At 41.2% G+C, this 17490-nt stretch overlaps 1 protein-coding gene across 1 annotated transcript in view; it reads right to left on the bottom strand.

The window, feature by feature from the left end:
- Positions 1-17490, bottom strand: part of HECW1 (HECT, C2 and WW domain containing E3 ubiquitin protein ligase 1) — a 181146-nt gene that overhangs the window by 70174 nt on the left and 93482 nt on the right. Inside the window, exons 6-9 of the mRNA XM_075728241.1 lie at positions 8353-8495; positions 6224-6324; positions 3597-4964; positions 69-170 (exon numbers count right to left, since the gene is read on the bottom strand). Coding sequence (XP_075584356.1) covers positions 69-170; positions 3597-4964; positions 6224-6324; positions 8353-8495 — 1714 coding nt within the window. The remainder of the gene's footprint in view (positions 1-68; positions 171-3596; positions 4965-6223; positions 6325-8352; positions 8496-17490) is intronic.

Here is a 17490-nt window from a genome sequence, read left to right as displayed (position 1 = left end):
GACCTCTACACTGTTTGAGTTAACAGGAAAAGCTGAAAAATGCAATAAATTAAAAAACTAAAGCTTACTTGGTGGAAGAGGCTCATCGATAGTTGGGTAGTGATGATGGTCAGGCCTCAGAGAAGGAAGCTGGCTGACTGGCTGAGAATTATGGAGTAAAGGACAATCACCTATGGACAAGATATTCAAGACATTGACAGTCATTCACTGTTTTCACAATGTGGTTCAAAAATGTGCTACTGTAAAACAAGTGATTATTTTTTAACAGGTTAGCCTGGTGTACTAGCAGCTCTGGTTATTCCTATTTTCAGGCACTATTTTAATAACAACTCATATGCCAAAGAATTATTAAAATAATGCAGTCAAGGCTCCGATCTCAGGTTTGAGTCAATGTTAAACGATATGGGCCAGATTCTGGACTCATAGACACACAAGTGTAAGCGAGAGAAGAATCAGGCTTGATCTCTGAGAAATACTGTGCATGTACAACCAAACTCAAGCTTCTGCAGAAATTGGCAGGAACATACAAAATCCTGGTTCCAACTTTTAATTCATCCCATCAGTGGAATACAAGGCTAAAAGCTGCCTTGGATCTTTGCTTTTCCAAAAGATCAATGGCTGTTTAAGTAGACCAGAATGGCAGGATTTTGCAGTCCCCGCAAAGCAGAAGATCATCCCCTTCTATAGGTATTTTTCAAAATTCAAAGAGTCCATCTTGAGTGGAAGGAGGGAGAATGAGAGAAGGACCAGAAACAGGAGACAGGTGGTAGAAGAGGAGGACAAAAAGATAGTGAGACATAGTCAGAATCTGAGATAAAGAAGGAAGACCTGAGATACAGAAGAGGCAAAGAAGAAGAAGAGACACAGAGTAGACAGTGCGGAGGAAGTCTTTAAACACTAACATTGTATATATGTCTATATATCCAAATATGAAACAAATGAAACCTAAGCAAATGTCCAAACTCATGTTCTGTTGAAAGGAACAAGTAACTTAAGATGCAGTCAATGTTTATAGAATCCTTTAAGAAACTAAGAAGTTATAGTAGGGATGAAAAAGCATTCCTTAACTGTGATAACAAGGAACCTGCACGTTAAAACTTCACAGGTTCCAGAATTAAGATGCCTTCTTGGTCTGTCCTTAAAACCTTAGAAACCAGGACTATTTATCCTACTAATGGACACATTTTCATATTGTGTGCTAACAGTTTTTCACCGTAACTTCCAGCTCCAGTTGAGCCTGTTAATACAGATATAATCTGAATTGCATAAATATAACATTTACATGCATCAGAAAGATGCGACTTAGGGAAAAAATATATTTAGCGTTTCCAACATCATCAGAAAATTACACAAAGATACTCCAAAATTAAAACCAGGCCATTCAGCTAAGCCCAACTCGCTGTGTGCTGGCTGGTTTAGCTGTCTTTAATGTCAGAATCTTAATAGCCTAAGAATGAACATCTTGTAAAAAGACCAAACATATAACTATCAAACGTAAAAAAAAAAAAATTACCAAAAAGTATGTTTTTTCTTTAAACAACCAACAGCTAGAAGGCAGAAGCCAATTTTGTATGAAACTGTAAAAAAATTTCACACCACCCAGAAGTGAGAAAAATCGCTTAGACAAAAATACTCCCTCTTCTAGGTGCTCTGATGATACTGTATGGCCTGTTAAATGTCTTCATTAAGCCACTTGTGTATAGGCGTATCTCACAGTTGCATCTGCTGCATGTTTTGAACAGACAGCAGAGTTATGTAAGTTATTACTCAGTGCTAAAACTCCATCTCTCATAGCCTTAAAACCATGCTGTTACTACAGGTGTTGTAGCACCAACTACCAGATCATCCATCTTTTTTTCTTTACTTACCTCACCATAATTGACTCTCCCCTAGTCAAGATAGTTACGCCAAGCCAGCAGAAGCATGGTAGTATCAGTCACCTGGAGTGGATGGAGGTGACCACATCTACTGTATTTGTAACAGCTGCCAAGTCATGAAGCAACGTGCACATTTACTGAAGCACCCCCGGTGATATCAAAAGAGTGCTAAGAGCCGGACCGCCCTTCAGACATACTCTCTGTCAGCTAACCAAAGCAAAGCCACCGTGAACACTGCAGTGCCCTTTATACAGGCTCAAGGAGCACAATCTTGGAGCTGTGCTGAATCCATATGCAGAAGACACCCTCTCCCCCCACATCCCCTCTCAAAAGTACACACAGTCCAAAATAACCATCAAATCTGTAAGCATGGTCTCACACACGCACTCGTGCCCCCTTAGGTATACTTGCACATAAATGCTGTCCACATGCAAAGATCCTCGCCTGCAAGGAAGGAAACTGTGGGTTTCTGTACCTCTGTGTACTTCTGAGAATTTAATTCTTCGGGCTAGATTCTGCTCTGCAGAGCAAATAATTGCCTAGGCTCAGCTGTCTAGAAAGTCTTTATACAGTCCAGGCCGTAAGGCCATCCTTATATCTTTCTTTCTGCTGGGGCAGTCTGTGGCAGTGGGAAGGTGGGGGTAAATAAATTGGGAATAGAGAAGGAAAAGGTAGAAGGATGCTTTGGTTGGGATTTCCCAGTGATCCCCAAATATGTTACCCTTTTGGTGCCATTTTAATTTGGTGTCACTTATAGTGGGAGACAGATGACTCAGGATTTAGAAACACAAAGACTACCTCTTGACCTTGCCGCATACTCCTTAGCTGCTGCTGAGGCCTTTACTTCTTTAGCTGGGGAAAAATTATACACTAGCTGAAGAAAAGATGAGTGATCAAACCCACCCTTCATGTAACTCCATATGACATAAAATGAGTTACCAAAGGGAAGAATTTAATGTAATGGTTTGGAGGGATTAGGAAAAACAGTACGTAAATTTCAAAGACAAAAATTTACTTTCTTAAGTATGTTTTATCTCTAGAGAAGGATAAGGAGATGAGAATTTTGTTCAATATAGTTCAATTTTCAAAGCATCTAAGAGAAAAAAAAAATCTCTGTTAAGTTGCCCTATGGTCTGTGAAATCTGAGGTAGATTTGTTTGATACTTGGGGAATTGGAACAAACCCTGGAACAAAACCCAGAAAACTGGGATTGTAAGAAGAGACAAATATTTGCACTTCTCCATGCTTATAACTGTGCATGGCTACCAATCATATACAGACACCGGCCCAGATCTTTAGCTGGTGTAAATCAGCATATATGCCCCTTGAAAAGCACAAGCTGGTCCTCTCACTGACTAGCAGAGACATGGCAGCACATCAGATATGTGAAATGGAACAACCCCAGGAAATAAGGAATGAGTTGGTGGATATGATAATGCTGATCTGCCATATAACTACAGTAGCTAATCTTGATTTTATAAAGATGCATGTATATCTACAGGAATCCATATATACAGATCCCCTTCTGATTTATTTGGTTTTGCTGGAATTTTTAAGGACAGGTTCAATTATCCAACCCTCCCTGATATCTGGCCCAGCTCACAGCCCCCAAATTTGTATGAAATAAACCGTGAGCTATCTGAAACCTCGATTATCTGATGCCTTTTGTGACATCCAGATAATCAGGGTTGCTCAGCGCATCGCTTCTCAGGATCTAACCTTCTCTTCTGCTGCTTGGACCTGCTATTGGGGTGTCTAGACTCTCTGTGGCTCTTTGTGGATTCCCACCGTGAGCTACTAGTTCATCTGGCCACTGGGAGGAGCCATCCACTTGCTCCCTGTCCAGCTCAGGGCTCTGTACTGAATCTGGCACTGACTCAAAAGCACTGTTCTCCTCCTCCTCATCATCCTGTGAGGAAAAGACCGTGCTCTCAGAAATCTTTGCACTGTCGACGGAGGAGAAACGGGTATGGCTGGAGAAGCGATTGTTACTGTCGTAACAGGAGGTGCTGTAGCAAGAAGTGCTGTAGCAGGAGGTACTGTAGCAGGAAGTGCTGTAGCAAGAGGGGCTGTAGCAAGAGGTGTCGCACGCCTCGCATTCGTTGTCACCATTGGGCCTGGAGCTTGACTCGCTCTCGCTTCCTGTCCTGGGGTGTTCCCCATCCAACAGCCCACTATTTAAGTCAGAGAGTTGCTCATCCAAGGTCCCAGGAGGCACTGTGCTCTGGCTGAAGTTCTCTTCAGCCTCATTTTCCAGGGGCGGCTCTGCTGCTACTGTCTCACTCTCACTGACCATCTCCTTCTCCAACGCCTCCTTGACTGTAGACTCCTCATCGTTCTCCCCACCGTTGCTACCTTCTTGCTCTTCTTCCCCATCGCTGCTCATCTGTGCCGAGGGCAGGCTGTGGAGCAGGTTATGGATCCGTATGTAGTGCGTGCGAGGGGTCTCTGGCTCACCACAAGCTGAAGCTATGACTGTCTCAAGTTCAGACACAGGCAGGGAGCACGGCCTGTTTTTCCTCTTTGCTGTGGTCCTCAGTTGTAGCTTGCTGTCTTCCTCCTCCTGGGCTGAAGCCCCTTCTTCTTCCTGACTCTTCTCTAGGTCCTTGCCAGCATGCACATCTGCACTCACCTCATCAATATCTAATGTTTCTGTGCTGGTCAAGACTCCGCCATCTCCCTGAGTACCAGAATTGACTTTGTTATTTTCCCTAACTTCAGTCTCAGGAGGAGACACGCAAGCCAGCAGAGCCAGCTGCTCTGTGAGGTCCGTAGCACTCGAAGAAGGCAGCACTTCTCCTGGGATGGATTTCAAGGGCTCAGGAACTGGCACTGCATCAACCTCCCCATCTCCTGCTAGCTCTTCATTTAGGCTGTTCTGGTTGACTTCCCCAGGTGGTTTGACAGCCCCTGGGCTATCGACACTGTTCACACTGTATCCATTTAGCTGTTCTGGAGCTGTACTTTCTGAGGTCACTGTGTTGATGCATGGAGGCTCACCGAGGCTTTCCTCTGTGGGGTTGTTCACAGGGCTTTCCTGGAGGTCAGCTGGCTCAGGATCTGCACTAATGGAGACCTCTTCATCATCTGTGTGAGACAGGAAAAGAAATTACTTCTTTAACAAGAAGTGTTGACTGAACCAGAAGCTTGGCTGTGGGGGCACAGGCATCCACAGCAATCTGAGAAAATTAAAAGCATAAATTACAGTGTGAAATGAGCGGGCAACTGAGCAACTATCAAGAAATGCTGCTTTGTTTGCTAGGCAGTCTTTGTACAGTGGATTTAACAATCATGGGGCTTATGGTGGTAATCCGTATGCAGCACCCTGCCTCCTTGCAACATAACCTGAAGGTAACACCTTCTTGAAACTCCTCGTCAAGCCAAACTGGCATTGGAGGAGTATCATGGGAATGACAAGGAAGTCTTGCCTGAGGTTTTAATGACATTTTTCTTGTCATGCTGAAGCTGACAGGACTCGCACAACAGAGAACTTAAAAACCTGTTTTTCACACACCTGAAAGGTGGAAACTTTCCCCAAAACATCCTTTGATGTGATCCTCATGTGTACCACCACGCCCCAGATGCCAGACGACCTGGGCTTTTTCATGCCATCCAAATAGTCAAAAAAGACAGAAGTCAGGGTTTTCCAGCAAGGGGCAAGTCACGATTTCCAACCACTAATGCAGCTGCCGCTGGTTTGTCAAAGCGTACCTGAGAGGACACTACCATAGGCAGGCAAAAAGTCCCTGAGCAATGCTATTGAGACTTTGACATGAAAACCAAGGTTCAAACTTACACCATCGTGACAGTGGCTTCCTAATAACTACAACAGAACGTGAACCAAAACCAAACCAAAAGGGAGGGAAAGAGGGGAACACTGAATTATTTTTTCCATTTTATATTTACCTTTTCCATTAAAAATAATCAAAATGAGAAAGTTTCTAATCATCTCTACAATTACAGTCCCCATTTTTACTTATAAAGTGCTCAAATGCAGATGACTCTACAAATAACAGCCTATCTAGTGCTTCCCCAGGACAGGTGATAGAGAAGCAGATGAGACTTTAGCTTTCCAACCTCTTCTCTCCCAGTGATGTGGCAGAGTATTTGAAGCAGCCAAGAATGGGGGGATACAAGACACCGGTAGCTCTGAGCTAAGAAGAAATGGGGAAGAAGTTGTGACGCACGATGCATCCTGTGATGGGGGACTTCATGCACTTTCCTTTGCTCATGACTGTACCTAAAGTCCCAGAGCAGCCAAGAACGAGTTCAGATTTCTGAGGAGAAAGAATGCAAAGCAAAAAACCCAAGATCTAGATAAATGATGGGTTAAGACTGAGAATTACCTGGATGGATGGAAGAAGTTATCTCAAATCGGAACTGCAGCTGGCCACTGACATGATCTGTAGGAAGCCTGCGACCCAGAGTGTAGCTTACAACCCTGTCCCTGAAAAAAAACAAATATCGTCACAACAGACTATAACCTACCCAATGTCTACTGTGCATAGATAAAGCTGCTGTGTCCTACAAAAATACATAATGGTTTTCAAAGGCTATTCAACCCAGCCATGAGGGCATGTTGACTTGCGTACAAGAGAACGAATGGCAGAGAAGGAGAGGACAATGTCTTCAATTACAATGGAACAGCTGAGTCAGTGAATAAGACAGGCTTCTGGGATACACAAGCACGTATGTATAGAGAGAGAGAGAACGGTGGGAATGGAACTTCTGCATTATGGATATGAAAATATTGACATGGGAAGCAAAACAACTCCCACTTCAGCTATTGTAACAAGACTTCACTTCCCTGCTGATCTGACCATATCTACCCTTCTGTAGAACCTCGCACTTCTGTATGTCCTTCCCTTCACCATCTGCATAAAATTCAGCTTTCCTGTCCTTTCTTTCAAAATCCTGTACAAGCCAGTCCCCGCTTACCACCTTCTCTTTTCAAACTGGCTGAGTGACTGCTCTTCATCTATTTCCACCCCTCTTACCTCTATGAAGCTGAAATATCAGGAGAACACCTTCCTGACAAGGTTGATCAATGACTCCATTCTGTCCTTGTGCAGGTCCCTCCCTTTGCCACACTTCATCCACCCCTCAGAACAGAATGAAACTACAGAAGAGATTAACTTCCCAGCTGCCCAAAATGAGGCTGAATCAATGTTTGCAAAGCATTTTTTGAATGTAAAGGGTTCACTAAATAGTTATATTTATACATCTTTTGAAGAAACATAGTCCACTTCCAGTTGGGCACAATATATTTGCTAGGATAGTTTCACATGCATCAGAAACTCATATAAATGAGATAATCTCAAGATTTCTGTATGGTCTTTCTGAACTTGCGTGTATACTTCTTATTAAGCTTACCTGAGATTTAAAAGCCACTATGGTATTAAAACTAAGCCAGATCTAGGTGCAGGTTGGAGGCACTGCTCTTGGCAAAGTATATCCTTAGATAGACAGTGTTTACAATAAGGAAGTAAAATAGGAAGATATAATCAGAAGATGATGAGAAATCGTCTCATACAGAGGGAAGCCAGTGATATCAGTTACAGGGCTCCACCTTGCCCAAGCTGTTCTTTTCCATCTGGTTTCTAAAAAGCTACTCTATCTTCCCTACTTGAGAAACAGGGAGGTAGCTTAGTCCCTTCTGGTAGATTCAGCTGTCAATATCACAGCCAGTTTCTGAACCAGCTGTTCAAAAACACTTCCAACAAGCTCAGCTTCCTGCTGTTCTGCTGAATTGAGATCCAATTTGCAAAAATGCCTTCTTGGGAACCACATTGCCTATGCTCTCCTCAGCAGATGACTCTTTCTCTCCCTGCTCCTCAAGGTCTGAACCTTAAAGTTGAGAGCCAACTTTTTAACTTTGTCTGCATACTATCCATCTTCCTAAAATTCGTTTGTGTTACTTTGGCAGCATACACCTTCCCAGAACTTTCAAGCAAAGGGCAAGCAGGACAGGGTTGGTGAGCTCAAGTGAACAGGTTATTCCTTCGCAGCAGGGTAGGGTCAGAAAGATTTAGTTACAACATGCCACATGATTTTTTTTATACTATTTCCACTGTCCAGGAATTAAAGGGAGGAGGAACAGATCTGGCATGATTTTAGCCCATAGGTAATTCCCTGAAACATGAAAACAGCCTGCTGATAACATTAAAATAATATCCAAATTGAAAATATTGCACTCTCCAGATTCACAGCCATGATAGACACACAAAATAATTTTTTTTGCTAAATGCCAGCTCTCACTTTTCAAAATACAATGGATAGGGTTATAGAGGGAACTCTTTGTCGGGCCTGTAGTCCTATAGATTCTAATTAAGACCAACATCATTCATCAGATAACTGTCAGTTTAATAACCCCCCCCCAACATCATTATATCAACTATAATGATGTATCACCAGGGACTTTGAAACAGCAACACACTTGTTAAACAATGGAAAATAGCATAAGCAGCAAATTTACCCTATGGCATGTCTTTCCAAGAGGCGTTGAACCGGCATAGAGAGTTTTCCCAGGAAACGCTTGATGATTGGTCGGCTCTTTGCAAATTTGTCTTTAACTTCTATTTCCAGGACATCCGTGGGCAGGGAGACAAAGCTGAACTGCTGCAACACAGGAAGAGCACAGAACATGAAGCTTGTGGCCAGGCCACAACAACACACAGCTGCTAGTGGCTTATCGACCTCTGCAAGAGTCTGGCTTTTTCACAGGATAGAAACAGTCCTTGGACTCCAAGGCATGGGCCTGCAAAATAAAAAGAGCTTGGCCTCAAAGCAGGCACGTGAAAGCACCCTACAGGTACTGTGTAATGCTGCAGAATCAGGCTTAGGGAATGCAGAAATTTAATTTATTCATGTCATAGTAGCATCCAAACACTCTAAACAAGGCTTGTTGATGGAAAGGACAACACACCTGCAGAAATCTAATGAACTCTGCCCTAGCAATGATAATTGATCTAAATGTAATTGCACAGCTTATGGTTTTTCCCTCTTCTTTCCCCCACACAAGTCCTAAAAACTTCACTTTGCTGCATATAAGTACAACTGAACTGGCAGCCTGGAAAGATGTTTAGTCAGCATTTCCCTCCAAGTGAAATTAGTCCTCTTTGCATTTGACTATTTGTGGTACTCCAGCTGTGAGGCACACCTCAGCTATTAAGTAAGGATCTAGTGAGGTGAAGAATACATAATCAGAGTTTTCAGATATGCCTTGAAGTCTCTCCATCTCTTGCTTATCCCTGCCCCACCTTAAAAAGGAAAAAGTCTGAACAGACTATTTATTTGGACCAATTTCTTAACCTGTTTCACAGCACGATCCCACAGAGAGCTAAACCAGAAGGTAAGCCATGGCATAGGCTACCAGAACAAATGATACTGGGGAAGACAGGAACGGCACCATCTAAAACTTGTTGTCACCAAGTACTTTGAAATATGTGACCACCGCCTCAGCCGGCCTGGTTTTAAAAACATCTATTTTTATTTGTAAGTAATGTTTCAATAAGCTTTTGGAGACTGTGTGCGTGCTGGGGTAGGAACAAGGAGGATGATATTTTAGGTTGCAGGAGCAAGGAAGTCCGCATGTATAGCTTCCAAGCATGGGAGCATTAGGGCACCTGGAGACATCAGGATCTCCCCACAGGGAAAGCAAAGCTCTATTTAGGAATAATAGGAATCTAGGAATAATAATGAAAAGCAAATATATTAGATAACTTGTCCTTGCTTGCTGCTAGACTGCCTAAATTCAGGACAGACTTGGAGCTGGTGACACAGGTCACTGAATCATTTTTCCGAACAGATCTGCTACCACTAGAATATTATCAATCAAAAAAAGCACATCTCTGCTGTGGTGTGCAATAGCAGGAAAACTGTAAGACTGCTGTTCACCTAACTGCAAGGTCAGTATTGAACTGGAAGACAACTTCTGTAGTAAGTGAATATTGAGATGGATGAAAGGATTTCCCAGCTTTCCTGCTGCCAAAACCAATCTTCACAACAGAATCATGCTCTGGGTTATCGAGGCCTGGAGTTAAGCCATAAATTGCTTGCTCTACTGAATCATGATCTAATTTTCAGAAATGCTTAGTTCAAACAGCTTCAAGTGAAACCAATGTGAGTGGGATATTCTGTTAATCAGACCCTGCAAAAATGCAAATAATCGGAGAAATAAAATTCAAATAACAGCTAAAGTGTTACTTTCTTCTCATTTTCTTCTGCATCTGTGCAACAGGTTACCAAAGAAGATAGACCTAAAAGGGAGAGCATTAATTCCCCATGTATATTGAAAGTTGCCTCATAAAAATAAGTTGTATTACCATTTGTGTTTCACCTGCTAAAAACCTTGGGTAACTGCCACTTCATGACACTTACAAGGAAACCAGAAGAAGGGAATTAACTTTTAACTGAATGAGGTTATTGTAATGTACCGCAATTTGCCATTTAATGACTTCTCCATTATTATGCTGTTGACACCTATATTGTAAAAAAGTCTCTATGGGGTAGAGCATGCACACACAGAGGTAAAGACTGAACTGTTCATAAGTGGAAAGTAAAACGTAGATTAATGATGGCACCTTCCTATGTTATTAATATTTTGTCTTGTGGTACAACTCTGAAGCAAATCAGAATCTGCATGGACATTTGTTTCCGTACGATATGGTCCAGATGAAACCAAGCCTGACAGTTTCTTTCTTGCACAAGAAACACATTTATATTTTCCAGAGTAATTATCAGCGCCTGAGCAGAGAGCATGGATGCATGGAGCAAGGTGTGCTGGAATCAACCAAAGGAAATGTCCTTTTTTCCTTGAACAGCTGCGCCTCTCAGATGTACAAACACTGGGGTATTCCATACAATTTGTAAAATCAAATTGTGTTCTGATTCCATCACCTGCCCACTACGTTGCACTTGGGGATACACGAGACTGCCCTGGGACCAAGCCCCTGGTCCATGATCACAGTTCCCAAATGCTTCTTCTAGGAGAATGTTCTGATGCATAAAAAAAAGCGCCATATTGGAAGACAATTAAGCCTTTAAGTCCAGAAGTGTCCTGTGACAAAGCTCAAAGATCTTGCCATTTGGAAACAACTGCAGTTTGAGATCAAAAACGAACTCAGTGAAATAGGTTTGGAGACAGCTTGTAAAATAGTGCTAATTTTACATAATTTGGTTTTTCATTATGTAAGTACTGCTCCTGCTGTTGCTCTCATCTAGTTTAATCCTTAATGGACAAGATTTTTCTAAGGCAATCCCCAACTGTGTTTGCCTCAGGCCATCCACACTGAAAAGACCGAAGGAATCCTTGTTTTCAGAACACACTGGCCCTTTGAAAAACGGATCCCAGCTAAAAAACCACCTAGGTTTGAGAACTCAAATACTTATAAACTCATTTTCAAAAGTCACCAACCACTTTTGAAAACATGCAGGTTCTTGTGATTTTTAAAGATGAGACTGTCTTCTTTGGATGCAGAAGCAAATTACCATCAAATCCTAATTTCTCTCTCTTCCTTCACCTTTTCTGACGAGTGCCAGCCCCTGCACCTTAGCCACAAAACATTGGCTGCATTTACACTGTTCAAGCCTTGGTCTTTACTATCCTCTCTATCAGGAAGAGAAAGGACCCTGCATTTCATGGTATTCTCCAATATAACTAACATAACACATTTGTATTATATTACTGCTGTAATAAATTACAACCTTTCCTTGAATAATATTTGACAGCGTAAGCTTCATATCTAAGTCGGGGGGGGGGGGGGGGGGGGGAATCTTTTTCATCACAATTTTTACTGCAACTGTTCTGTTATTTGGAACTTTTCTTGTTATCGCAACTCTTAGTATTACAGAATTAACTCAGAAATTAAGCTTTCACATTAAAAAGAAGTATAACATCATGGTTGCAGAGAAAAACAAGAATAAAAAAACTTTAGTACAATAAGCCCAAATATATTATTTTAAAAAGACTTCTGATTTTTCTGACAGTCACTCCTTGAAGCCAGATTCTTGTATGTTTTGCAGCTGGCATTGGCTACCATGCATTTTCTTTTATAACCTAAGACGGCAGTCTTTGAGCTGTATATTTTTGTTGGGGCCACAGCTCATTTCGCGGGCTTGTTCATTGGTTGGGGTTTTTTCCACAAAAATTTAAGTTCCTTGAATCACAACCATTAGTGCAAACTCCGCAAGACTGGTCAAGAACTTCATGGAACCTGCTGGAATCCACAGACACTAAACTAAAGTTTACACTAAGACTAACCGTAGAAGGGTGTACTGAAGTTTACGTAAGTGGGCTTTTTTCACAGTCAAAGAACAAAGTGGAAACATAATTTTTAGCAGTTTTTAAATTCTGATGTCCTGACTTAACTTTTTCAAAAGGTTTAGGCTCCAGCTGTCCAGAGGTCCACCAAACTTGACAATGGCTGCACAGATGTGGTTTGTGACTTTGTCTGAGGCTTTCTTTGTACTTTAATACAAAAACTCTCAAAGGAAGTAATGGATTTCAACACAGATGCAAACTCATCTATCAAAACAGCTATAGTTTCAAGGCTAAAGCCCCACCAAAGGAAAAGACTTTGTCTAATGACTGATTATGTATTTATTTGGGTAACAGCAGAAAACGGGACACCTGGGAAGAACAATCAACAAAAGTTTTAAGTGATGGCTGGAACTTGATGTTTTACTTGATCCCTAACCAAAATTCAAGTAAAACGCATTATATAAAATGTGGGGAAAAAAACTCTTACAAGGTATCGACTGGACCCCAAATTTATAGTTGATCTACAACAGTCAGTGGACAAATGGATAACAAACAAGAAGTTAAATCTCTATTCTCTGATTAGCCCAAACCAGTAATTACCTATAATGTTGCATTAGTCACAGTGCATTACCCTGCATATCACATCAACTACTACTTTGTACAAAATGACTCTTAGAACTTGAGATGATGCATGACACAGCACACTCCACAGAGGGTATGGCAGATTGCCTCAATAAAACTGCCAAGAAATTACCATTAGGAACAACCTGTTTCTCACAGGCCCTAGAAATGGTCTCAGACCCTATCTTGTTGATGTAGTGTATCAGCTGTCCCCTTGTCTGATCCTTACCAGCTAGGGGTGAGAAGGTTCCATGTTTATAGGTTAGATGTTAGATGAGTGGAGATCACAGAGAGGAGCACCACTGGAAGGTTGAGGTGGTCATCCAGCTCCCCCTGTGTCTGGTCTGGAAGAATCCCAGACTGGAAAACCCCCAGAGTTAGGGGCTTTGGAAGAGAGTGCAGGAAAGCTCTGAGTGCTGAGTCCCAGAGGAGGAGAAGACCTTTTTATTTTCCTCTAGAAATGTATTAGGACTGTTACAAGAAATGGTTATCTGTCAGGTGTATTCCTAAAAGGAAGCTATGCGCAGAAAGTCTGAACACAAGGAATGATTGAAGATCCCTGGCATACTGGGGAAAAATAGCGTATGTCTTGAGCAGTGGTAAGGATGCCTTGTGGAGACTGATGTTTCCTGATCCCTGGAATACATTGACTATGTCTGCATTAGGAAGACGTGTGGTACAATAGGAGTGGACCTGGAGAGCAAAGTAGCTGGTGCTGTGCACCTGATGACCACATGCAGACATGTTGCAACAGTTTTACCATGAAGTAACTCCAGGCTGGTGCCCTGGATTGAACTCCCATTATCATCTGAAAAGTGTTAGGTGCACTCCTGAAGCACAACTCTTGGCTTACTTTCTGCTGAGAGTAATTTTGTTCATGCAGTTTAAGACTGCCAAGTGCTGTCTTTAGGGGGGAGATCAGGAGATTTGTTTTGAAACTGCTCTCTTGAACGGAATGAAAATACTATTGTAGATAGACCCATTGAATCGTTAAGAACCATGATCTATAGAACAAGTTAGTATTTTTATTATTTTCTCAGTGCCTTCTTCAATTATTTCCTTTTTAGAATGTTCTTGCATTCCTCTGGAATTACAATGGCTAGGAGGAAACAGACCTTCTCTAGAAGCAAAGCAATTGCGTGTCCCTACTTTCCCCACTTCTTTAGCCATTTGCCAATGCATGTTCCACTTGTTGAGCAGCAGGAGATCCAATGATTGCTTTGTTCCTACATGTTTAATGAAAAGAGGCAGTAGGATAGGAGAGGGACACCCTATTAATTCCTCACTAAGAGAAAAGCTGCAGCATTACAGCACATCATATTAGACACTAGAGAATCTGTACCAGGCACAGCCTTAAAATTCCCCAGCCAAAAGAAAAGCTTTAGTTGATATTTTCTCAGGCACCAAAAACCAGCAAGCCATAATTAATTATTTCCATAGACATACAGAGAAGGGAGGAAGAGGGAAGAGCAAAAGTGACATGATGGAGAGAACCACATCAACATATTATGTCTTCTTGGGCTAAGCAGGGTATCATCAGTTTTGGCTCTGATCAGTGGTAAGTCATTAGGAATCTCCTCTCATTTACACAGATTTTACACAGCTCCCTCCTGCAGATTCACTCTCACAGAGACACAAATCAGAATCAAAGCTATGTAGGATCAACTGACAGAGTCATACTCACACCACCTCAATGAGCTAAATATAAATCTGATTTTACATTATAGCTGCCATCTTCAAGGAAGATGTGAAAACACTGTAGTGAACACCATTGAAGGAGTTTCAGACAGTGATCTGCTTTTTAGTGCCTATTTGTTTCCAGATCCAACAGTGGGTTTACATACACAGATGATTAAATTTCTTAATGTGAACAGATCTTGCAGTGGTTTAATGCATGACATACATGGTAAAGAATGAAGGCACATGCTAATGCTGACCTGGCAGAATATATCTGTATCCATTTATAAGATAACAGAACCATTTTCAGAGCTTAAGAATAGTGTTCATAGAAAGCCAACTAATGATGATTAATTCCCATGTTTTATTTTTACCAGTATTATTTGCATTCCTGAATATGGATATATCACAGTGATCAGCTCTCAATAACACTATTAAGGAAGTTGTTGAAATGAATAGAATATATCCATTAGCACCAATTACAGAAGTTAAGTGCAAGTCAAGTTCTTTAAAAACAGTCAGTATAAGAACTGGTGAAAGGTAGGTAAATTCATACATTGGTGACAGGAAGAATTAGGCTCTTGATTTGGAGTTGAATAAGAAATACAATTAAAAAGAAAATTTATTTGCGATATCCATCACGCCACAGGGACAATAAAAGCAGAAGTAAATCTTAAAAGGCTGTAAATTACATTTGATGGGTGCAGACAGATTTAGTCTTTTGGCTGAATATTTCATTAGTGGGTTTTTCATTTCAAACACTCCAGTGAAACAATTACACTCTTAATGTACTTGCCACTCTCCATCTGTATTATTCTGCTCCCCATTCAAAAACTTCCTCTACATATCACTACTGTCACATACAAAACTACTCATACCAACAACTGGATAAGCTCGTGGGGAATTCCAGTGTCTTAAACTTACTACAGTACTCCTCAATGACAATATAAAATATTGCAGAGTCAAGCACAGAGCTCCACTACTGCCAAAGGCTGGGATATGACTACACATACTCCAACAGAGTCCTGGAATTCAGCAATGACCGCAAGGTGCCAGATCTAATGCGGTACCTTATTCTGGCATGGCACAATGTTGGGTTTTTTCCCTACAGTAGAAGTGGTGCACATAAATATGTATTGCTGTTCTGAGGTCTGATTCAATCCTTTCTGCTGAACTCTGTCAAAGTTGGATAGGGCGTTCAGCAAATTGGCTTCCTAGATTTCTCTCTCAAATTCACTACCTCTCTGTATCGGAAACAAGGAATAAAAAAAGTCCTTCGCATCTTTTCATGTATTCCACAACATTCAGAGTTACTAGTTAATAGACTCATCATGAATAGTTTTGCAAGATGCCTCTCACTTTATTAATGGCAAATTTCAGCCCTAAGACATTAGAAATTTAAAAGAACTTCTGGATAAATCAAGTGCAAACACTGCTTAAAGAGTCCAGATTTTTCTTCATCCCTCACACATCGTCTACAAATGTATTATCACAGCATAGACTGAAGATACTTGAGGACTCTTATGAGCACTGATATACAAGATGAGCAAGACTGATAGTCTTCTAGAGGCAGAAGTTGCAATTAAAATGCATTTCTAGAATGACAACATATTTTTAAAAATCTAGATGATTTTTTTCACGCTGTAACCCATTCCTGAAGATACCCAGATTGTCTTGGGCTTTCACATTTCAGTCAACACCAGATAGTAAAAAAACTGCAGCTGTAAAATCACAGCTTTTCTGTGTAGTCAAACTATGTTTTACACTTTACCTGGCCATGTGTGCAGAAATGTTATACAGTGAAGCTACCACCCACAATGCTTTACTTAGTCCCAATGACACCTTTGGCAAAACTCATACTGAATTCAGGATCTGGATTTCACTGCACTTATATTGGATATACGCTTAGGTGTAAAGGCCTCCAAGTTTCTGCAGCAGATTCTTTTGTGTTTGCCAGTAGAAGGGAGAAAAAGGTTATCCAAGTTAAACAATAAGTAGTTCAATTGGTGTGATGTTCCTGTTGCTTTTTTCGTTTCGGACTTCTAGTGAAATCCTGCAATAGTTCTTGTGAGGCCATGGTAGGATTGTCAGCATCTAGTGATCTGAATATTAGATCTAAATCAGATCAAATATAACCTGCTTTAGTTTAAATTCATACTGTTGATTCAAATATATTAAAGCATTTTTAATGGTTTAACTTTGTTCTGGAAAGATTCACCTTTGATCAAGTATCCCCTGCCTTGCATCACTCTAGGTTTGTGCTACATCAGGTAGCATCCATCATATCAGCCAACATAAAGCCTCAAGAGAAAGAGAGAGCTAACATAAACCCCATATTCAATGATCTGGCTACTTTGACAAGGCGTCTTTCAGTCCCAGTACTGCTGGGTGGTCCATCATACACCAGTCCAGCATGTATCATCACAGGATCAGTGCCCGAGTTACAGATCTGCATCATAAGAAAAGCAGTAACAAATCAGCACTCGGACAGTCAGATTGCATTTGTGTCATCTTGGCATTCTTGCGGGCAGCATCCAAACGCAATGGTTCTATCACTGATGATGGTCTGCACTACAGAAGCCCTCCCTCCCCAAACCACCTCCCTCTGGCGTTCGAGCACCTGACTGTTTCCTTCTTCTGATTTTGTGTTAGTAATCTGAAGAGGCAGGTTATGTGAGAATTTATTCAAGTGCAGTATATTTTTTAAAGGTTGTGGGTTATCTGAGGTGCAGAGAGTACAAGTTACACACGTGAAAATACTGTAATTCTCTATCAGATCTGACATATTAACTACTATTTGTTAAGTGCTCTTGCAGCAGACTACTGAACACCTCTGCTTATACACGTCAATTGATTCACCAGTGAAATCTTCAGAGTGATAAAGCAGCCACCCAAAACATTATTTTGTGCCTCAGCTATAATTTAACAATATTTGTAAAGGCTGAGGCAAAGAAACAAACAGCAAAGCTGCAGGGAGTTGACATAGTTTTTATCCTAGTACTGGGCTCCCACTTCAAGGCAATCTATTCTTCCAGAGCTGGAGTTATCAGAGTT

This window comes from Pelecanus crispus, chromosome 2, assembly GCF_030463565.1.
Source record: "Pelecanus crispus isolate bPelCri1 chromosome 2, bPelCri1.pri, whole genome shotgun sequence".
NCBI lineage: Eukaryota > Metazoa > Chordata > Aves > Pelecaniformes > Pelecanidae > Pelecanus > Pelecanus crispus.
Note: the sequence above shows the minus strand (reverse complement) of the source record. Positions and strands in the feature narration are given on the sequence as shown.